This window comes from Heterodontus francisci, chromosome 9 (genome assembly GCF_036365525.1).
Source record: "Heterodontus francisci isolate sHetFra1 chromosome 9, sHetFra1.hap1, whole genome shotgun sequence".
NCBI classification, from domain to species: Eukaryota; Metazoa; Chordata; class Chondrichthyes; order Heterodontiformes; family Heterodontidae; genus Heterodontus; species Heterodontus francisci.
In genome coordinates this window covers 14,889,148-14,912,529 of record NC_090379.1, presented here as the reverse complement: position 1 = coordinate 14,912,529, position 23,382 = coordinate 14,889,148, and the positions used below count along the sequence as shown (strand labels likewise).

At 43.0% G+C, this 23,382-nt stretch overlaps 1 protein-coding gene across 7 annotated transcripts in view; it reads right to left on the bottom strand.

The window, feature by feature from the left end:
• Positions 1–9,092: 9,092 nt before the first annotated feature.
• The window catches only part of LOC137373594 (centrosomal protein of 128 kDa-like), a 442,182-nt gene continuing 427,892 nt past the window's right edge, over positions 9,093–23,382 (bottom strand). For 6 of the 7 annotated variants that reach the window (XM_068038587.1, XM_068038589.1, XM_068038591.1 and 3 more), the window contains 2 exons: positions 14,272–14,380; positions 9,093–11,859 (listed from right to left, as the gene is read on the bottom strand). In XM_068038587.1, coding sequence (XP_067894688.1) covers positions 11,738–11,859; positions 14,272–14,380 — 231 coding nt within the window. In that variant the 3' untranslated portion in view covers positions 9,093–11,737. The remainder of the gene's footprint in view (positions 11,860–14,271; positions 14,381–23,382) is intronic. The other variant, XM_068038590.1, reaches the window with a different exon arrangement.

Below are 23,382 nucleotides of genomic sequence, written 5' to 3'. Positions count from 1 at the left end.
ATATTGCTGTTCCTTTACTGTCACTGGGTCAAAATCCTGGAACTCCATTCCTGACAGTACTGTGGGTATATCTACCCCAAGGACCACCTTCTCGAGGGCAGTTAGGGATGGGCAGCAAATGTTGTCCTGGTCAGCGATGCCCACATCCCACGAATGAATAGTAAAAAAGTACCTATGAAGTGTCGTCACCATTGTGGGAAAAACAGCAGCCAACATTTGCACAGGAAGGTCCCAGACAATGTAATAACGACTAGTGATACTGTTTGAGGGATAAATATTGGCCAGGACACAGAGATTTCCCCTGCTCTCTTCGGAATAGAATAGAATAGAACCATGGAAAGTTTAAGGCACAAAAGCACTCCTTCAAGTAATGCTCCAAGGTGTCAGTCCAGATCATGTGCTCAAGTCTCTGGATTTGGACTGGACTCCATGATCTCTGACTCAGCAGCGAGTGTGCTACTGACGGATTAGTTAATAGAAGAATGGCATTGGATTGCATGAACTCAAACAGAAAAAGTACATTATTCCTTCAACTTCTTAATCAGGGATACTGGTGCCTCTGAAGTGCTTTAATTCTGCAATAATTACAACACATTTGTTTTTGTTGCTAATGGCAATTTAACAATGTAAGCCATGGCTCAGTAGGTAGCACTATTGCTTCTCAGTCAGTAGGTTGTAGGTTCAAGTCCCACTCCAGATCGTGAGCGCAAAAATCATGGCTGACACTCCACTGCAGCATTAAAGGAAGTATTGTACTGTTCGAAGTGCAGTCTTTTGGATGAGATATTAAACCGAGGCCCTGTCTGCCCTCTTAGGTGGATGTAAAAGCTTCCAAGGCACTATTTCAAACAGGAGCAGGGGAATTATTCCTGACACCTTGGCCAATATTTATCCCTCAATCAACATCATCTGGTCATTATCACCTTGCTGTTTGTGGGAGCTTGCTGTGTGCAAATTGGCTGACACGTTTCCTACATTACAACAGTGACGACAATTCAAAAGATTTCATTGGCTGTAAAGTGCTTTGGGATGTCCTGAGGTCGTGAAAGGAGCTATATAAATGCAAGTCTGTCTTTCTTTTCTGGGAGGCAAGAATTAACACCATGTTAATTCACCTCTGGAGGTTTGGTTTCAAGTCCAACCCACAATTGTGTTAGGGCCTCAACTATTCATTATATTTATTAATAGAAACATAGAAAGTAGGAGCAGGAGTAGGCCATTCGGCCCTTCGGGCTTGCTCCGGCATTCAAAAAAAGATCATGGCTGATCGTCTAATTCAGTACCCTGTTCCCACTTTCTCCCCATACTCCCTGATCCCTTTGGCATTAAGAAATATATCTATCTCCTTCTTGAATATATTTAATGACTTGGCCACCACTGCCTTCTGCGGTAGAGAATCCCACAGGTGCACCACCCTCTGAGTGAAGAAATTTCTCCTCATCTCGGTTCTAAATGGCATACCCCGTATCCTGAGACTGTGACCCCTGGTTCTGGACTCCCCAGCCATCGGGAACATCCTCCCTGCATCTAGCCTGTCTAATCCTGTTAGAATTTTATAGGTTTCTATGAGATCCCCTCTCATTCTTCTAAACTCTAGTGAATATAGGCCTAGTAGACCCAATCTCTCCTCATACATCAATCCTGCCATCCCAGGAATCAGCCTAGTAAATCTTTTTTGCACTCCCTCCAAGGCAAGAATATCCTTCCTAAGATAAGGAGACCAAAACTGCACACAATACTCCAGATGTGGTCTCACCAAGGCCCTGTATAACTGCAGTAAGACATCCTTGCTCCTGTACTCAAATCCTCTTGTAATTAAGGCCAACATACCATTCGCCTTCCTAATTGCTTACTGCACCTGAATGCTTGCTTTCAGCGTCTGGTGTACAAATACACCCAGGTCTCGTTGCACCTCCCCCTTTCCCAATCTATCATATTTCAGATAATAATCTGCCTTTCTGTTTTTACAACCAAGGTGGATAACCTCCCACGTTATACTGCATCTGCCATGCATTTGCCCACTCACCCAACTTGTCCAAATCACATTGGAGCCTCTTTGCATCCTCCTCACAGCTCACATTCCCCCCAATTTTGTGTCGTCTGCAAACTTGGAAATGTTACATTTAGTTCCCTCACCCAAGTCATTAATATATATTGTGAATACCTGGGGCCCAAGCACTGATCCCGGCGGTGCCCCACTAGTCACTGCCTGCCACTCGGAATAAGACCCATTTATTCCTACTCTTTGTTTCCTGTCTGTCAACCAATTCGCAATCCATGCCAGTATATTACCCACAATCCCATGTGCTTTAATTTTGCACACTAACTCTTATGTGAGACCTTATCAAAAGCCTTCTGAAAATTCAAATACACCACATCCACTGGTTCTCCCTAATTCTATTCTACTAGTTACATCCTCAGAAAACTCCAGTAGATTTGTTAAGTATGACTTCCCTTTTGTAAACCCATGTTGACTTTGCCCAATCCTGTTCATGCTTTCTAGGTGTTCTGCTATCACCTCCTTTATAATAAACTCTAGCATTTTCCCCACTCCTGATGTAAGGCTAACTGGTCTGTAGTTCCGTTTTTTCTCTCCCTCCCTTTTTAAACAGTGGGGTTACATTTGCCACCCTCCAATCTGTAGGAACTGCTCCAGAGTCTATAGAATTTTGGAAGATGACCACTATTTCCAGGGCCACATCCTTTGTACTCTGGGATGTAGATGATCAGGCCCTGGGGATTTGTCAGCCTTTAACCCTATTAATTTTCCTAGCACTATTTTTTTTTTTTTACTAATACTGATTTCCTTCAGTTCCTCCCTCTCATTAGACCTTTGGTTCCCTAACATTTCTGGGAGGTTATTTGTGTTCCTCCTTTGTGAAGACAGAACCAAAGTATGCGTTTAATTGTTCCGCCATTTCTTTGTTCCCCATTATAATTTCCCCCGCTTCTGACTGTAGGGGACCTGCATTTGTCTTCACTAATCATCTTCTCTTCACATATTTGTAGAAGCTTTTACAGTAAATTTTTATGTTCCACGCAAGTTTACTCTCATACTCTATTTTCCCCTGCTTAAATCAACCTCTTGTCCTCCTTTGCTGAATTCTATACTGCTCCCAATCCTCAGACTTGCTGCTTTTTCTGACAATTTTATGTGCCTTCTCTTTGGATCTAATACTATCCCTAATTTCTTTTGTAAGCTACGGTTCAGCCATCTTTCTGGTTTTATTTTTGCGCCAGACAGGAATGAATAATTGTTGTAATTCATGCACACGTTCTTTAAATATTATCCATTGCCTATTCACTGTCAACCCTTTTATTAAAGTTCCCCAATCTATCATAGCCAACTCGAGCCTCATACCTTCGTAGTTTCTTTTATTTAGATTCAGGACCCTAGTTTCAGATTCAACTACTTCACTCTCCATCTTAATGAAGAATTCTATCATATTATGGTCGCTCCTCCCCAAGGGGCCCGCACAACAAGATTGTTAATTAATCCTTTCTCATCGCACAATACCCAGTTTAGGATAGCCTGTTCTCTAGTTGGTTCCTCAATGTATTGGTCTAAAAAAACTGTCACGTACATACTCCAGGAAATAAATTTGGTTTGCCCAATCTATATGTAGATTAACGTCATGAATGATTACAGTTGTACCCTTATTGCATGCATCTCTAATTTCCTGTTTAATGCCATCCCTTACATCTCCACTACTGTTTGGGGGCCTATAGACAACCCCCACCAATGCTTTCTGACACTTGGTGTTTCTTAACTCCATCCATACTGATTCCACATCATGATTTTCCAAGCCAATATCCTTCCTTACTCTTGCATTGATTTAACAATGCTACCCCTCCTCCTTTCCTTTCTTGCCTGCCCTTCCTAAATATTGAATACCCCTAGATGTTCAGTTCCCATCCTTGGTCACCTTGCAGCCATGTCTCCATAATCGCTACAATATCATAACTTTTTATATCTATTTGCACTGTTAATTCATCTGCCTTATTGCGAATGCTCCGCGCATTAAAACACAATGCCTTTCGACTTGTCTTTTTAATATTGTTAGTCATCTTAGCTTTATTTTGCACTACGGCCCCATTTGTTTCTCACCCTTGTTTTCTCTGCCTTCCACTTTTGTTTCTTACCTTTCTATCTTTCATTTCTATCCTTGTTTCCCTCTCCTCTGTCTCCCTGCTCTGATTCCCATCCCCCTGCCATTCTAGTTTAAACCCTCCCCGACAGCACTAGCAAACACCCCCCACCACCCCCCGAGGAAACTGGTCCCAGTCCTGCCCAGATGCAACCCGTTCAGCTCGTATTGGTCCCACCTTTCCCAGAACCGGTCCCAATGTCCCAGGAATCTGAATCCCTCCCCCCATTTCTCCAGCCACATATTCTTCTGATATATCCTGCTATTTCTGCTCTCGCTAGTATGTGGCACTGGTAGTAATCCTGAGATTACTACCTTTGAGCTCCTACTTTTAAATTTTCGTCCTAACTCCCTATATTTATCTTATAGGACCTCATCCCTTTTTTTAAAATCTTGGTCGTTGGTACCGATATGTACCACACAACTGGCTGCTTGCCCTCCCCCACAGAATGCCCTGCAGCCGCTCAGAGACATCCTTGACCCTAGCACCAGGGAGGCAACAAACCATCCCGGAGTCTCTTTTGCGGCCGCAGAAACGCCTGTCTGTTCCCCTTACGATTGAATCGCCTATCACTATAACCCTGCCACTCTTCTTCCTTCCCTCCTGTGCCACAGAGCCAACTATGGTACCATGAACTTGGCTCTTGCTGCTTTCCCCTGAGCCATCTCCCCCAACAATATCCAAAGCGGTATATCTGTCAGAGAGGGGGACGGCCACAGGGGACTCCTGCACTACCTGCCTAGTGGTCACCCATTCCGCCTTTGCTGCATTTGCCTGCGGTGTGACCACATCGCTAAACATGCTATCCACGACGATCTCAGCATCACGGATGCTCCACAGTGAACCCACCCGCAGCTCCAGCTCCATAATGCGGGTAGCCAGTAGCTGCAGATGGATACACTTCTGCACACATGGTCATCAGAGATACTGGAAGCATCCCTGATTTCCCACATAGCGCAGGAGGAGCATATCACGGGTGCGAGCTCTCCTGCCATGACTTACCTTTAGATTACTTAGTTACTCCCTTTATTTAAAAAATACTAATTACGCTAGGGGCCTTGTTCTACTTCAAACACTACCCACTACAATCTAAAATCCTTAACAAATTACACTAATTAAAAAAAAAACCACAATTTACTAGTACTAACCTTAACACTTATATGGTAGGTTTTGAGTGTTTTTTTTTAAACGTTCCCCTGATTTTTTAAGCTTTTTACAGGCACTAACAGCTGTTACTTACCCAACCAATCAGCTTACAGATTTCCCGTGATGTCACTAAGTCTTTCTTTTCTTCTTTTGAATCTCAGCGCACGGAGACACAGACAGAGCCTCCCGCTGCTCTGGTCTTCAGGTAAGTAAGGGTCTTGAGCCCCACTCTCTCTCCTTTTCAGGTCCTGCTCAGGATGTGATTCCTCTCCTGTCTTCAGGTCTTTAATGACTTAGGTAACACTATAGAGAGTGATATATCCAAGTTTGTTGCTGCCACAAAGATTGGTGGCATAGTAAGTCGTGTAGACAGGAGCATAAAATTACAGAGACATTGATAGATTAAATGAGTGGGCTAAAACAGTGGCATATGGATTTCAATACAGGCATGTGTGAGATAATCCATTTTGGACCAAGAAAAGGGCAGATCCAAGAATGTTATAAAAGGTGAAGAGCCAGGAACAGTGGCGATCCAGAGAGATTTACTAAAATTGTCAGGTATAAAGAAATTAATCAAAATGGCTAATCGAATGTTTGTCGTTATGGTGGACTGATTAGACCACATCTGAAATACTTGCTACAATTCTGGGCACCACCTTAAAAAGATCTACTGGCCTTGAAAGGAGTGCAGCAGAGATTTAGCAGAATATTATAAGAGTTCAAAGGGTTAGATTATGAAAAGAGATTTCATAAACCAGACTTGCATTCCCTGGAATATGGGCTAAAGGGTGGTTTGATTAGGTTTTTAGGATTTTGAAAGAAATTGATGGGACAGATAGAGAGAAACCTTTCCCGCTCGTGGTGAGTCTAGGACAAGGGGAACATAACCTCAATATCAGAAACAGGCCATTTAGGGGAGAAGACAGGAAACACTTGTTCACAAGTGTGGAACATACTCCCCCAAAAAAGGTAGATACTTAAGTAATAATTTTAAATCTTGGTCAGTAATATTTTGTCACCCAAGGATATTAAGGGATATGGAGGTGAATGGATGGATTTAGGATACAGATCAGCCATGATTTCATTGAATGGCTGAGACATCCTTTATTCACACTGATGAAGTAAGCCTCTGAAAAAGATCTAAGCAAAGCAAGGTCAGCCAGTTTTACTCTCATTTGCAGTAGGTACATTGACAGCACAGAACTGGCTGTAGTCAGCAAACCAAAGACCATCCAGGATATCGCAGTCTACTTGAATATTCCCCTTACTACTATACACAACATCTAACAACCTCCATCGCCAGTGCACTGTGACTGAAGACGTATGAGCTACAGGATGTAATACAGCATCGCATCAAGGTAATTCATAGACCTGCAAACTCTACCAGAACTGGAGCTGTATCGTCACCGCATCCAAGTTCCCCTCCATGTCTCGCACGATCCTGACTTTTGACGTACATCGCCATCCTTTCATCATCGCTGGGGAAAAATTCTGAATTTCTGACCTACCACCAGTGGGGAGCACGTCCACGAAGACTTCAGAAGTTCAAGACGACAGTCCACCACCAACTTCCCAGAGCAATCCTGAGAAATGAAACCAAATCTGACTATAGGAATAGACTATTTGGGAAGGGGATACATTCAAACTAGTGCAGTAGGGAGGAATCTTCTGAGGCAAGTTTTTCATGCAAAAATGAAGGGTATTTTACCTGAACCGAGAACGCTGGATGCTGGCACTGGGCAATACAATTGGCCAGACGTTTTCCATGGCCCTATATGACCATCCTTCATCTTGATGAGAAGATCATTCCTTACCCAATATTATGCAAGACAAAGATTCTTTAGGAAAGAAACACTTTCCCGCAGTCAACAAAAGTTGTAAATAGAGCATTTATTAAAATTCTTTTCATCTTATTCAATTTTTAAAAAAACATAGTATTACAGCAATTACTAAATAATCTGAACAGTGATCTTATTCAAACATTAAGCCTATATGCCATAAGAAACCTGAGTGACATATTACAGCTCAATCCAAATAAATCCATGAAGAATTACATACTAGGATCAGGTGTCCAGGTCACTTCAGATGAAAAATAAAACATTTATATTTCTGTGCACCTGGACTTTTGAAACTCTGCAAACAAGGCTTAATTCAATTACTTTGTTATATAAAATGCAGATTATGTGGTAAGTAAATAAATAGATTTTCATTTATATAGCGCCTAATCACATTGAGATGCCTCAAAGCATTTAGCATAGGTTATGTGAAGTGCAGAGACTACAAGTGGACAGATGCATCAACCATCTCGTACAAACAGCTGTGTGCACATAACCTCTTGATATGTTTTTAGGAAGTGTTAGTTGAAGGATGAATGCTGGCCAGGACACGGGAATAACTCCTAGCTCCTCTTTGAAAAGTATCATGGGGATCTTTAACGTCCATCTGCTCCATCAGAACAGGCAGATAGGACCTCAGTTTAGCATCTCATCTAAAGGATGCACATATGTGAAAGACAATTGGCACACTGAGCATTTTATGCGTTGCCTTTGTACAACTGGTGGTGTAATATGGTGCTGCCAGAGAGAATGGCAACAAATGTCTCTTTAAATATTGGTGGTTGCAGAGAACCAATGCTAGATAGCAACATGTTCCAGCAATCTTGCATTAGGATTGCACACAGAATTAGACAACTTGGAGGCATTGAAAATGGTGGTCCAGGAAAGAGCAGCTAATCAATGGAACCACTGAAGTTTACAATTTAGAGCACAAAAGGAGACCATATAGCCAGAGGGTGCACAGTCTGCAGGCACCACTACAGACATTATGACCGTGTACAGTGTAGACTTTAACTGGTACATCATTATACTACAAAACGTGTTTGGGTTAAAGAATCACTAGGCTTTCTGACTGGTGGGTAGTTATTAACTGAGGCTAAGTTCTGCTGGTGAAACAAAACCGTGAAACAGGAATCACCTTGCAGAACTTTTGGTCTGACAGACAATTTAAGCACTATGCAAGTGCCTATGGTACCACAAGGAAGCAAAATTAATGGGAACGAAAGGTGAGCTTTTGTCAAGTTGGAATTATGAATGCTGGAAAATGGATAATAGTTAGTCCCACTGGGATTGTGAATACTGGGATAACAGATAATGGTTTGGTGCACACTGGAATTGTGAATACTGGAAGTGAATGGATACTGGTTTAGTCCACTGAAATAATCAAGAGTAGGACTCAATGTGAAGCATTTTGATATGTTGAAGGTTTGTGCTGGAATGAGTAATGCATTTATTTGGAATTAACTGTAGTTTTAAAAACTTGCCTTTATGTGAAAAATTACAATGAAATTTGCCAGCTTAATTTCCTCCACCACTCCAAAATTATATGATCATTGAATAAGGCATCCCAGCTGATTTAGAACTGATTGAATGATACTCCATCTGAGCCACAGGATTAACAAAAATTTTTAAATGGCATGGACTCCATCTCCAGTTTGTCTACCTGAGGATATAGTGTAAGGAAGACGCTGACCATATAAAGAGAGACCTGGTCAATCATTTGGACTCAGTATTGTATAAGGCACTTCACTGATCACTAATAGAAAGCCAAAGTGTGGCTTTGGTCTCTGTAGGCCAGCTTCAGACATCCTGCTCCCTTATTATCAATGTTGTGAAACTGCTGCTTCACTAAGACACAATGCTTTCTTTCTCCTCGTTTCTTTGAACTTTGGTGCATGCAGCTGCTGAGCATTCTCCCCTCCCCTACCACCACCTCCCCCCCCCCCCCGCCAAGTGCAAGATTTCTGATGAACTGCACGAGACTTGGGAGACTTTTTATACTCAGTGCAGTGTGCAACTGCAGCCCCTTCTAAGAAGCTAAATCAACCTAAAATGGTTCAGGAATTACAACTACTGAGATATATGGGATCTTGTAAACATAATGACTTTGGCTCTATGAACTGCAATATCATCATCTTCTGAAATTGGCTGCAGCCTCTGTGATTTTCAGCCACCAGTCTGAAGCAGAACAGGTCTCCTCTACTCGCCGTCTAAAATAAGTTCCCACCAGATGACTGATGTGAGGCTCGCCCAGGAGGTTAATGAATCCTGAAGATAAAAGTAACTGATACTTATACAATTCACAGCAATCAGCAATGTGCAGTTCTGCTGAGGTTCATTCATGAGGGCTGTGTTTAGCTGGTGAGGCAAAATCTAAGGCTTACAGCACATTGCTAAAACAACTGGAAACACTGCAGGATGGGGAGAAGGAGAGAGATCTTACTCCAAATGGGCACCATACTGCTTTCCTCGTTGCCTAATTTGTACCATTAAGATGTGGAACCCTATCTGGTTAACTTAATTACACAATGCAAAGTGATATATAAGACTGGATTTTACCACCGGCTTTGGGACCCTGACATCAGGACCAAATGGGCGTCCCGAATCCACACCAAACAGCAATGCATCCAAAGGCACAATCTTTCCAGAAGGGGCTGTCTCCGCTCTTGCCATGCTATTAAGGATGGCAGGTGGGCTCTCGATGCTGGAGGCCCAGAGGGCTGTCAGTTTTGGAGACATGGCAGCCCCACCGGGAGAGGTGGGTGCTGCTCAGGCAGGTCAGGGACTGCAAGGGCACCTCAACATGGAGGCTCCCTTGGAGATGTGGAAACAAGTCAAGAATTAAGAGGCCTTATGCACCCCAGAGCAGAGGAGAAACCCCTCTGTAGGAATAGTTCGGGCTGCAGGCATGTCCTTTCCTTCATTGGGGTATGGAACCTCCGGCCCGATGGTCTCCCCCTAGCTTGCCGCAGCGAGGCCACCTCCATTAAGCTGATGGGCATCGCAGGTGGCAAGGGGGGGGTGCCACTCAGCCACTGGACAAAGGCCAGCGAGGCTACAAAATCAACCTAACTAGGGCCTTAAGTACCTTATTGGTTGCCCGCCTCTGGTGCAGGCAGCCAATCCAGTTCCCTGTCCGCCCCTAGAAAACTGCCCCAGCTGCAGGAATGCATCAGAGAGCCATCCTGAAGCGGCTCCCCAATATTTTCCCGGCCACACCCGCCTTCAAGCCTGTCTCCACATAGTGCTCCCTTCAGCCCTCATTGAGGAATTCATTTCTTGTTGAAAAATGATAACCAATCCCTTTTTGTTTTGGTTTTTACTCGCTATCCTTAAAAGATTGGACAGAAATAAGTGTGTTTTATCCCAGCCTAATGAATAGACAATATAGTCCTATTTAGAGCACTGATAAAACAATCCCTCTGTATGCTTCTGACATGTAAACAAGACTGGACCATTTGGAAATGCACCTATGCAATATCCTTACAGGTGTGGTTCTGCCTCTTCTCCATTTTGTTTCGGCCTAGAATATAACCAAAAAAAAGGTCTATTTCATTTCATTTTAGGGTTTTAGAAGCTCCCCCATTTTTGTAAAATTGGGTGCCTGCAAGAGAGTGGGATTGCATTATGTCAGTATGCGAGGTGAGAGGACAGTACCTCATCTGCACAAGGCTGACAGATTCCCCAGACTGCCTTTACAGGCACTGCTCAGGCCAGCTTGCCCTGCATTGTCGAAAACCTCAATGTAGGAAGGAATCAGACCATCACCCCTCCCCCATCCAAGCCAAATAAAGGCACGATTCGTGATGCACTGACAAAGGAAGCAGATATAGGAGGGCCCATTCCATTTCCCCAGCCTACCACCTCTCCCAACACCCCATCGTCAGTTGTACCCACATGTTCACTCCTGTCATCCAGTACACTGTCTCACCTGTTCGTATAACTCCTTCCAGACACACGTCAGATCCTACATGACTCAGTGTAGCCAGAACTGTGAACCTAGAGAGGCCTCGGTCATCCCTCCTCCCCGTACCTGACCTCAAAAGGAGTTAGAGGAGGACACCACTTAACACTCAAAAAAATCACCCTCTGATCCCAAGAGGAATCTCTTCACCCAGCAATGCAACCTTCCCTTGGGCCCTTGTTATCTTTAATGAAAGAGGTAGATTAGATGCTGGAGAGGAGTCCTTTCTCACACATTACACCTCCTGTTAAATTGCTTTGGGGGATCATTTTTACAAAGGGCTTGACTGTTTGAAGCTAAGAGCCTCTGGTCATTATCTAGCAAACACATTCCCCCTTTTCGCTTGAACTGTGCTGGGTTGAACAACTGCAAATTTAGAATTTTACAGCTTTCAAAATGGTGGCATTGAGGGATTTTTTTCCAATATTAATTTTGGCACACATTTCTTGCGTTGGTAAATACAAAGGAAATAAATTGAAAAGACTGTGCTTTTAGAGGCACTTTGAGTGCCTACTGCTTCCTCGCGTTTAATGGATGGGAACACATTTCAGTAAAAGCTCACAGCCACGTCGCTTGATACAAGGTGAGCCGCCATCCATTAAAGCTGCTGGAGAAACATACAGTGTCGCTTGGTCTTTATGACCTAATACTTGTCCTTTTCTGCAGGAGACTTTCTTCCATTAGCAGCCCTACTGAGCTCACTTCCTTGGCTTGCGTCTCCCTTTCCGGAAGGCAGATTTCTTCGTCTGCTACTGCCGTTTGGTGCTGCAAGGAAAGAGAATCACAACACAGCTAAGTGATCTGTCTACAGATGAGAGTTTATGGCCTTATATCCTGTCTCCCTGAACCCCCCTGCCTACCAATGCCCTAAGCTGCACAGGAGCATGGTCACCTTGAATGTACCACACAGTGCAATAAACAGGTCGCACATGCGACGTTCCTTTAAGACGTGTGCGACCACGCAGCAATCTTTAAAGTACTAGCGCAATGCAGTAGACAGGCCACACAGAACAAAAGAAAGTTAGAAGGAACATTGCCTCCCCCACCCCATTCAAATCCAGTTGGCTGAGTCCCTTGTCTCCTCTTTTAAAAAGCATGGGAAGCAAGGGTATTTGGAAAATATTGGGGTGAGGAAACAGACAGCCAAGTCTCAGGAGCTGAATTCTTTTCCCAAATCCCTTCCAAAAGGTTACAGTTCCTTTCTCCCCTCTAGCATCCTCAAATTTTCTCTCCTCCACTTAGCAGACATACACTCTTGATGAATGCCCTCCATTACTTTGCCATTCTTCATGCGTGAACTTGGATAGCAACAACCATCAACCTATTCCACCATAGGAGCATCGCAGCCAAGCCTAATCCTGCCTGGTTACCCTATGTCTACCGGGAATCAGTGGATTGCAATCGAGAGCAGGACCTCTGGACAAATTTCCCATCACTAGCACAGGACTGCTGAAGCCAACTGCATGCTTTCTACCACCAGCATGAAGCAGCTAAATTTGCACAACCTGGATATTGAAGAGGGGAACAGGTTGAAATTCTACCTGTTCATGTGCTCTAAGAAGGCACAGCACTGAAAGTCAATAGTGGTCAAACAGGAACTGCACACGAACCAGATCGTGTAGGCAAAACAAACAATGGAAAACATCAGGTTATATATCAGGACAGTTAAAGTATCTCTTCACAAGTATCTCTTGGCTCTCCAGAGCAGCATTCTGTGCAAAGCTTCATAATCTCAGTGGGAATTCTCATTTATCCTCCTACTTCACCCTGCCATGTCCAATTTTTCTGCACAGAAGACTGTCTGCTAAAGTGGTAGTTTTAGAGTAGTAACATTTATGTATATATTTTTAAATGCTCTCTGTTTTCACTCATTCATTCTGTCTTCATTTGGCAGAGAAGTGGAAGCTTTATTACACACACCACATTGAATTATGCAAGTTAACAAGCCTATAAAAATGCAAACAAAGAACTAGGATTCATTTCTAAAGGAGTAGAATTGAAAAGCAGGGAAGTTATGTTAAACTTGTGTAGAACCTTAGTTGGACCATACTTGGAGGACTGTGAACAGTTTTGCCCTACTCTAGAAAAGGTGTGGGAAAGATGTATCAGAATGATACCAGAACTAGAAGTTATAACTATCAGCAAAGATTGAACAGGCTGGGGCTCTTTTCCCTAGGAGGCGGCGGCTGAGGGGTGACCAAATCGAGGATTTTAAAATTAGGAAAAAGTTTGATAGGGTAGAGAAAATGTTTCCACTTATGGGAATCCAAAACCACAGCCATATGCTAGTTAACAATAAATCCAATAAAGAATTCACAAGAAATTTCGTAAACCACAATATGGTTAAAATGTGGAATTTGCTACCACAAGTAGTAGTTGAGGCAAATAGCATAGATGCAATTAAGGGAAAGCTAGATAAGCTCATGAAAGAAAAGAATATGATAATCAGATAGGGTTAGATGAAGTAAGATGGAAGGATGCAAGTGTGTTGCATAAACATCAGCACAGACCAATTAGGCAGAATGCCTTGCTTTTGTGCTGTACATTCTATGTAATTCTATGAATTTTGACATCACGCAGTGCGAAAGATGTATTCACTGCATTTTGGTCGCGCACTTCCGGTCATGCCACATATTGGATCTTTGGGAGGTTGCGAGGCTGATGTAGGGAATGGCAATCCATGCCGGCACCTGCAATGGTAGCAATTTCATCTGGATCACTAGAGTCTCTTGTGCATTGCTAGGGTTGGCGCATCCTCAGACACATCGCGTGCCAAGCTCCCATCACATCTCCCAGTGAAGAAAAAATGGTAGCCCATTCATTTCCTGTGACCATTCAATCTGATGCAGTGTTCAAAAATCATAACAATTGTGTGAAAATAAAGGAAACATTTTTGTTGGTACATCAGAGACCAAAAACATAGATGAATCTCCCCCATCTCCCGCAATTAATGCACAAGAGTTTATAAAGGTCGTGTTTGGGTCAGCACCATGGATATCGCTCATTAAAACCGAACTTTAACACTTGTGGGTACTCTGACCATCAGCCTTGTGAACAGGGATTTCATCAATACCTGACTGTTGGCCAGAACCCAGACTCTATTTTCGTCACACTGCCCTGACAATGTTATACCCCACACAATGGCTCGCAGATAGGGAGGATCCTATGTATACTCACAGCCTGCGTCTGCAGTGAAACAGCTGGTAGGGGAACCATTTTGATCACGCTGTGTGACAGGCAGACCATCCAACCGCTCATTCCACAAGCTAGTGTCGGACGCTTCCTCCTGATTACCAGCATTAAAAAAAAAGTTTCTTGGTTATTTCTCTTTAAGAAACACACATCAGTTGGCTTCTTTTTTTATTAGAATCCTTTGTGACTTAAGTTTAGGCAGCTTTAATCCAGTACTTAAATGAGCACAAACTGCTCTTACATTGGGCATCAATTGGCAACCTCGCTCTGAGGTGTGATGGGACGACTGTTGGAGGAAAAAAGAGAAATGTCAAGCTGATTCAGTCACAGGTGCTCTTCTGAACTGAGGGATAAAGGTACACTGAGTAAATTAGTGGGAGCTTGGGGCTTAAACCTGGCTTGCGAGTGTGCATGCAAGCCCAGAGTGCCCAGGGAAGTGTACTTACTCCTGACTCTAACATAAGCATCTTGATGAGCAAAACATTAATAAGGGCAGGTGAGTGGGACTGCCCTTAACATCAAGGCAGCATTTGACCAAGTGTGGCATCAAGGAGCCCTAGCAAAACTGGAGTCAATGGGAATCAAGGGGAAAGCTCTCCACTGGTTGGAGTCATAACTAGCACAAAGGAAGATGGTTGTGGTTGTTCGAGGTCAATCATCTCAGACTCAAGACATCACTGCAGGAGTCCCTCAGGGTACAAAGAACAAAGAACAGTACAGCACAGGAACAGGCCATTTGGCCCTCCAAGCCTGCGCTGATCTTGATGCCTGTCTAAACTAAAACCTTCTGCACTTCTGGGGACCGTATCCCTCTATTCCCATCCTATTCATGTATTTGTCAAGATGCCTCTTAAACATCGCTATCGTACCTGCTTCCACCACCTCCCCCGGCAGCAAGTTCCAGGCACTCACCACCCTCTGTGTAAAGAACGTGCCTCGCACATCCCCTCTAAACTTTGCCCCTCGCACCTTAAACCTATGTCCCCTAGTAACTGACTCTTCCACCCTGGGAAAAAGCTTCTGACTATCCACTCTGCCCATGCCACTCATAACCTTGTAAACCTCTATCATGTCGCCCCTCCACCTCTGTCGTTCCAGTGAAAACAATCCGAGTTCATCCAACCTCTCCTCATAGCTAATACCCTCCAGACCAGGCAACATCCTAGTAAACCTCTTCTGTACCCTCTCCAAAGCCTCCACATCCTTCTGGTAGTGTGGCGACCAGAATTGCACGCAATATTCTAAGTGTGGCCTAACTAAGGTTCTGTACAGCTGCAGCATGACTTGCCAATTTTTATACTCTATGCCCCGAACGATGAAGGCAAGCATGCCATATGCCTTCTTGACTACCTTATCCACTTGTGTTGCCACTTTCAGTGATCTGTGGACCTGCACGCCCAGATCTCTCTGCCTGTCAATACTCCTAAGGGTTCTGCCATTTACTGTATACTTCCCACCTGTATTAGACCTTCCAAAATGCCTCACATTTGTCTGGATTAAACTCCATCTGCCATTTCTCCGCCCAAGTCTCCAACCGATCTATATCCTGCTGTGGTGTCCTAGGCCCAACCATCTTCAGCTGCTTCATCATAAGGTCAGAAGTAGGGATGTTCACTGATGACTACACAATGTTCAGTACCATTCGCAACTCCACAGATACTGAAGGAGTCCTTATCCATCTGCAGCATTCAGGCTTGGGCTGATAAGTGGCAGGTTACATTCACACCACACAAGTGCCAGGCAATGACCATTTCTAACAAGAGAAAATCTAACCATCTCCTCTTGATATTCAACGGCATTATGATCGCTGAATCCCCCATTATCAACATCCTTGGGGTTACCATTGACCAAAAAATGAACTGGACCAGCCATGTATGTACTGCAGCTACAAGAACAGGCAACAGGCTGGGAATTCAGTGGCGAGTAACTCACCTCCTGACTCCCCAAAGCCTGTCCACCATCTACAAGGCACAAGTCAGGAGTGTGATTGAATACTCTCCACTTGCCTGGATGGGTGCAGCTCCAACAACACCCAAGAATCTCGAAACCATCCAGGACAAAGCAGCCCTCTTGACTGGCACCCCATCCATCACCTGAAACATTTACTCGCTCCACCACAGAGGCACAGTGGCAGCAGTGTGTACCATCTACAAGATGCACTGCAGAAACTCACCACGGCTCCTTCAAAAGTACCTTCCAAACCCACGACCTCTATTGCCTAGAAGGAGAAGGGCAGCAGACACATGGGAATACCACCACCTGCAAGTTCCTCTCCAAGCCACACACTAGCCTGACTTGGAACTATATTGCCAATCCTTCACTGTTGCTGGGTCAAAATCCCAGAACTCTCTTCCGAACCCACACTATGGGTGTAACCTACATACAATTGGACTACAGTGGTTCAAGATGGCGTCTCATCACCTTCTCAAGGGTGATTAGGGATGGGTAATAAATGTTGTCCAGGCCAGCGACGCTCACATCCCATGAAAGAATAATTTTTTTAAAAATTAAACAGACATTCTACTACTCGACAGAGATTCTTGAAAAATCCTTTTTTTTAAAGCACCCGAGCAAACCATCAATTGTCATTTGGTCCCCAACATCGAGGGATGTGAACATGGGAACTATTTGTGAATATGCATAGAAACCTCACGGGAAATCAAACCACAAGTTTAAAAAAAAAATTCTTGGGATGTGGGGAGGGTCAGCATTTATTACGCATCCCTAGTTACCCTGAGAGGGTGGCCGTGGGCCTTTGTCATGAGCCTCTGAAATCGCCATTCTTTGTACCAGTTTGATACAACTGAGTGGCTTGCTGGACCACTGCAGAGAGCAGCTAAGAGTCAACCACATTGGTATGGGACAGGAGCCATATATAGGCGTGGGAGAAGTGGGTTTCAGTTCATACAGCACTGGCATCAGTACTGGGGAAAGTGGGGGCTATACCGTTGGGAAGGTCTGCACCTGAACCATGCTGGTCCCAGTGTTCTAGCAAACCATATAACTAGGGAAGTAGAGAGGGCTTTAAACTAAACAAGGGGGGAAAGGGATCAAGCTTGGGTAGATGTAGCAAATCAAGGGGTAGAGTCAAGGCAGGAGAGCAGAATAGTAATATGGGAAACGAAGGCCAAAGAATGGCAGGAAGGGACAGGGAGAAAAAAACCTAAGAACACACCAACAGTCAAGACTAGATGTTACAAAGATAACAAAAAGACAAAACTAAAGGCTCTGTATCTTAATGCACGTAGCATTCATTAAAAGTAGATGAAGTGATAGATCATATTTATTTACTTCAACGTGCACTAATAGCCATTACGGAGACGTGGCTGCAGGATGACAAGAATTGGGTCCTCACTATTGAGGGGTATATAACATTCAAGAATAGGAAGCTAGGTAAAGGTGGAGGGGTAGTACTGTTAATCAAGGATGGCATTGGTGCAATAGTTCGAGATGACCTTGGTTCAGGAGATCAGGATGTAGAATTGGTTTGGGTGAAGATGAGGAATAGTCAGGGAAAAAAGTCACTAGTGGGAGTGATCTACAGGCCCCCGAACAGTAATCACAATGTAGGACGAAGTATACAAGGAGAAATATTGAGTGCTTATGATAAAGGGATGGCAATAATCATGGGTGATTTTAATCTACAGATAAACTGGAAAAATTAGATTGGCAATAGTAGCCTTGATGAGGAGTTCATAGAATGCTTTCGAAATAGTTTCTTAGAGCAGCACATCCTGGAACCAACCAGACAGCAGGTTATATTAGACTTGGTATTCCGTAATGTGACAGGATTAATTAATGACCTCAGAGTAAGTAGCAGTGACCACAATATGATTGAATTTTGCATCCAGTTTGAAAGAGAGAAGAGTGGATCTAAGACTGGTATTTTAAACTTAAATAAGGGCAACTATGCGGGCAAAAAAGCTGAGCCAGCTGAAGTGAACTGGGTTACTAGGCTAGGAGATAGATCAATAGAGAAGCAGTGGCAGACATTCAAGGGGATATTTCAGAATTCTCAGAATGAGTGTATTCCTACTATAAAGAAAAATTCTAAGGGAAGGACCTACCATCTGTGGTTAACTAAAGTAGTTAAGGAAAGCATCAAACTTAAGAAAGAAAGCATATAATTTTGCAAAGAAGAGTGGCAGGTCAGATGATTGGTCAGAATATAACGAACGGTAGAGAATGACTAAAAGGTTAATCAGGAGAAAAAAAATTTAGAGTATGAGAGGAAGCTAGATAGAAATGTCAAAATGGATAGCAATAGTTTCTGCAGGTATTTTAAAAAGAAAAGAGTAGCTGAAGTGAGTGTTGGCCCTCTAGAGAATGAGAAGTTAATAGTAGATAATAAGGAAATGGCAGATGAAATGAACAAATATTTTGCTTCTGTCTTCACTATAGAGGATATAAAAAACATTTCAATAATAGCTGTAAATCATGAAGTGGAAGGAAGAGAGGAACTTGGTGAAATTACAATCACCAGGGAAGTGGTACTGACCAAATTGATGGAGCTGTGGGCTGACAAGTCCCCGGTCCTGATGGGTTTCATCCTAGGGTCTTAAAAGAGGTGGCTAATGAGGTAGTAGATGCGTTGGTGTTAATTTTTCAAAATTCGCTAGTCATTCGAAAGTGATAAAGGCGGCAAATGGAATGCTATCCTTTATAACGAGAAGAATTGAAAATAAAAGGATGTCATGCTTCAGTTATACAGGGCATTGGTGAGACCACATCTCAAATACTGTGTGCAGTTTTGGTCTCCTTATGTAAGGAAGGATGTGAATGCGTTGGAGGCAGTTCAGAGGAGGTTTACTAGATTGGGACCTGGAATGAGCGGGTTGCCTTATGAGGAAAGGTTGGACAGACTGGGCTTATTTTCACAGGAGTTTAGAAGAGTGAGGGGAGACTTGAGTGAAGTACACAAGATCCTGAATAGTCTTGACAAGGTGGATTTGGAAAGCATGTTTCCACATGTCGGTGAGTCCAGAACTAGGGGGCACTGTTTTAAAATTAAGGGTCGCCCTTTTAGGACAGAGATGAGGAGAATTTCTTTCTCTGAGGGTTGTGGGACTTTGGAACTCTCTGCCTCAGGTGGTGGAAGTGGGGTCATTTAATATTTTTAAGGCGGAGGTAGTTAAATTCCCGTTAGACAAGGGAATCAAAGATTATCGGGATAGATGGGAGTGTGGAATCTGAGTCAGAAATATATCAGCCATGATCTTATTGAATGGTGGAGCAGGCTCAAGGCACCGAATGGCCTACTTCTGCTCCTAATTCATATGATCGTAGGCTAGACTGGGTAAGGACCTTGGCTTTCTTTCCCTAAAGGAGATGAGTGAACCGTTAGCGTTTTTACAATCTGATAACTTCATGGTTACTTTTACGAATAACGACTAATACTGTTTCCAAATTTTTGTTTTAAAGCTGAAATATAATTCTCAAAGTGTCATAGTGGGATTTGAACTCAGATTTACTGGATTATTAGTTCAGTAATAATAACCACTGCACTACCATACCATAGGGGAGATGGTGGCGTAGTGGTAAGGTCATTGGACTAGTAATCCACAAGCCCAGGCTAATGCCCTGGGTATATAGGTTCAGATCCCACCATGCCAGCTGGTGGAATTTAAATTCAATTAATCAATAAAAATCTGGAATTGAAAGCTGGTCATCAGTAATCGATTGTCATAAAAAAACCCATCATTAATGTCCTTTAGGGAAGGAAATCTGCCATTCTTACCTGGTCTGGTCTGCATGTGACTCCAGACCCACAGCAATGTGGTTGACATACGACCATTCATATGACATTTAACATTGACATTTAACTGCCCTCTGTAATGGCCTAGCAAGCCACTCAGTTCTGATGAAGGGTCACTGACCTGAAACATTAACTCTGCTTCTCTCTCCACAGATGCTGCCAGACCTGCTGAGTATTTCCAGCATTTCTTGTTTTTAAGCCACTCAGATCAAAGGCAATTAGGGATGGGCAGCAAATGCTTGCTTGCCAGTGATGCCCACATCCCATGAAAGAATATGAAAAAAATACCCACAGCACATAACTGTTATGTATACAAATCCAACACTTTAAAAGCAGTTCACAAAAAAAAAACTTGTACCGAAAACAGCCTTTTATATTATAACAGTAGGACTATTTACCATTGTGTAATAGCACATACAATGTGATAGTCACATTAACTAGACCTTAGGAATAACACAATCAGGAGATTTGTACGTACAACAACGACATTTAGAATAAAGATGCTCAGATAATCATAGTTGTATACATTACAGGTTTCTATGGTAATGGAGATACTTTAAAGAGCTGCCTTGTAATTGAGACCTAAATCAAGCCTCTCTCAAGTAAAACATATTTAAACAGATAAAAACAGTCTGCCACTGCTTTTCTCTAACATTGGAAAAGGAAGTTATTCTTCTTGGTCCTTCAAAACCCACATTCCCTCTATCCACTGGTGGGTTAGTGTGCTATGTCATAGGAATGGCCTCATTCTGTGCCAGAATGACTATCGGTGCCTGTGTGCACATATTCCGCAGCTAAATTCACACACATTTTTATTTTTCCCCTCCTTGGATTGGTTACAACTGGCAAAACTAAATTCTTGTAGAAGTGTTTAATTCAGGCCAGAGAGAATACAATGTGATTCACTTTCATTGTCCTCCTTCTCGCTCTCATAGGAACATCAGGAATGGGAGCAGGCCACTCAGCCCCTCAAGCCTACTTCATCATTCGATCATGGCTGACCTGCCCCTCAGTTCCATTTACCTGCCTTTTTTCCAAATCCTTTGCTACCCTTACCCAATAACTTCTCCCCATCCCCTTAAAATATCCAAATTAAACTGCAAATCTCTGAAGAAATGTGTCAAGTGATTTTACAAAAGGTGCCTATGCTCCAGGGCACATGAAAACTGATGGAAAAAAGCCACATGGAAAAAAAATAGCATGTCTTAAAATAGCTTCATATAGGGCATGCCATCTGGGATTCAAGAAGCTGGGGGTGGGAGGGTGGAAGAGGGGGGTCACGAACGAAAGAAATAGAAAAAAAAGCAGACAAAAAAGCACTGCAAGTCTATAACAGAGAATTTTCAACCAACTAATGGCTGGTTTAGTAACTTCCTATTCTGTTGTGACAGTGAGCTGTACAGGTCAGTAGGTCCAAGGTCGATCCCGCTTCTGTTCTGAGTTAGCTGACCTCAGCTGAGATGGCCATTGCAATTGGCCTCAATATCACTAGGCTCGGGAAAAAAAAAAGTCAGTCGGTGTCTCACTTCTGAAAGTTATCCAGTGTTGGAAGGGGTTATATGTGAGCCTTGGATGAGGACACGAGTCACAGAATCATACAACACAGAAGGCAGCTATTTGACCCGTATGGGAAAGAACTAGATCATTTTTTAACACTACCCCTGCTCTTTCCCCATAATCCTGCAATTTTTTTCCTCTTCAATTATATAACCAATTGCCTTTGAAAGTTTTGAATCTGCTTCCACTGCCCTTTCACACACTATATTCCAGAACATCAGTCACTAATTTTTTTTTTTTAAATCTCCCCAGTTCTGTTGTCAATTGTCTACAATCTATGCCCTGTGATTACCTACCCTGCTGTCAGTGGAGGATTGGGCTCAGTGATTAGCCAGCTAATACTCGTTGAACTATCTCTATATGATGCAACATCTTCGCAATGGGTAGGGAGATGGGGGGCAAAACTAGAAAGAGAGAGAAATTCTTGACTTTCTTTTCAGTCAGGAGCTGTACCTGATTGTCCAGAGCACGCAGACAACATGTAGGCAGTTATTCTTGGCTGTTCTGCAAGTTTCATTAGAGACAGCCTTCATGATGGGAAGCAAGGAGAGCTTCTATTCAGAAATGTTGCCAGATCTCTTGATGTGCTACACTTGGAAAACATATTGGTTACTTTCCCTCCTAATAGAACCTTTGTTACACAGCATGTGACTGAGTGGCCAAAAACCAATGTGATGTGGGGCACCTTCAACATGGGTCAAACAGCAAGGTAAAATGAATAGGCTTGATTTATTTCCTGTTCAGCAGAGAATTCCATGGATTTATTTTTTGCGGATAATCTGCCACAAAGAATTAAAAAACCATTCAGATTCTTCCACAAACAAAACCACGTTGATTGCACAGAGACAAAATAGGCCGATTATTGTACAATGGAGCTTCAGTTCTCTGGCACTGGATATATTAGATCTTCAGCTTAATAGACGTAAGGTTCACAGAAGGAAATAAAAACAAGGATTTACCATCACGAGGATGTGCAGAGTTACTGGAGACAGCCAAATTATAGGAAAAAATTGAGAATCTGTGTATGAGCTAGTCCCAGTTATTTACTTGTCAGCCTTAGTTCAGTGGGAACACTCTGAATCAGAAGGTCGTGGATTCAAGCCCCATTCTAGGCAGGTGTTTCTGTGCACTGAAAGACATGCCATCTTTTGGATAAGATATTAAACCATGGTCCTGTCTGCCCTCCCAGATGAATGCAAGGATTCCACAGCAGGATTCAGAAGAGGGGGGCTTCCCTGCAGTATCCCGGCCAACATTTATCCCTCAACCAACAACATGAAAAACAGTTTACTTGAAAAGAAAGACTTACATTTATAAAGCACCTTTCATGACCTCAGAGCATCCCAAAGCACTTTACAGCCAATGAGGTACAGTCAATGCTGTAATGTAGGAAATGCAGCAGCCAATTTACACACAGCAGGCTCCCACAAACAGCAAAGTGATAATGACAGATAATCTGTTTATTTAGTGATTTTGACTGAGGGATAAACATTAGCCATTTATCTCATTGCCATTTGTGAAACCTTCTGTGTACAAATTGGCTGCAGTGTTTCCCTACAACAGTGATTATACTTGAAAAGCACCTCATTGTAAAGCGCTTTGGGACGTCCTGAAGAATTTTTTTTTCTTTATTATATCAAACTTGTGTTATGGAACAAGTTATTACAGGAGTAAAGGATCTCCCCCATTACTATTCCTTGATATTGATACATGCTGTGAAGAGTATTTTATATTACATTGCGTTACCTTGACTATACTTAATCGATACTCAGTATTTTCCTCAG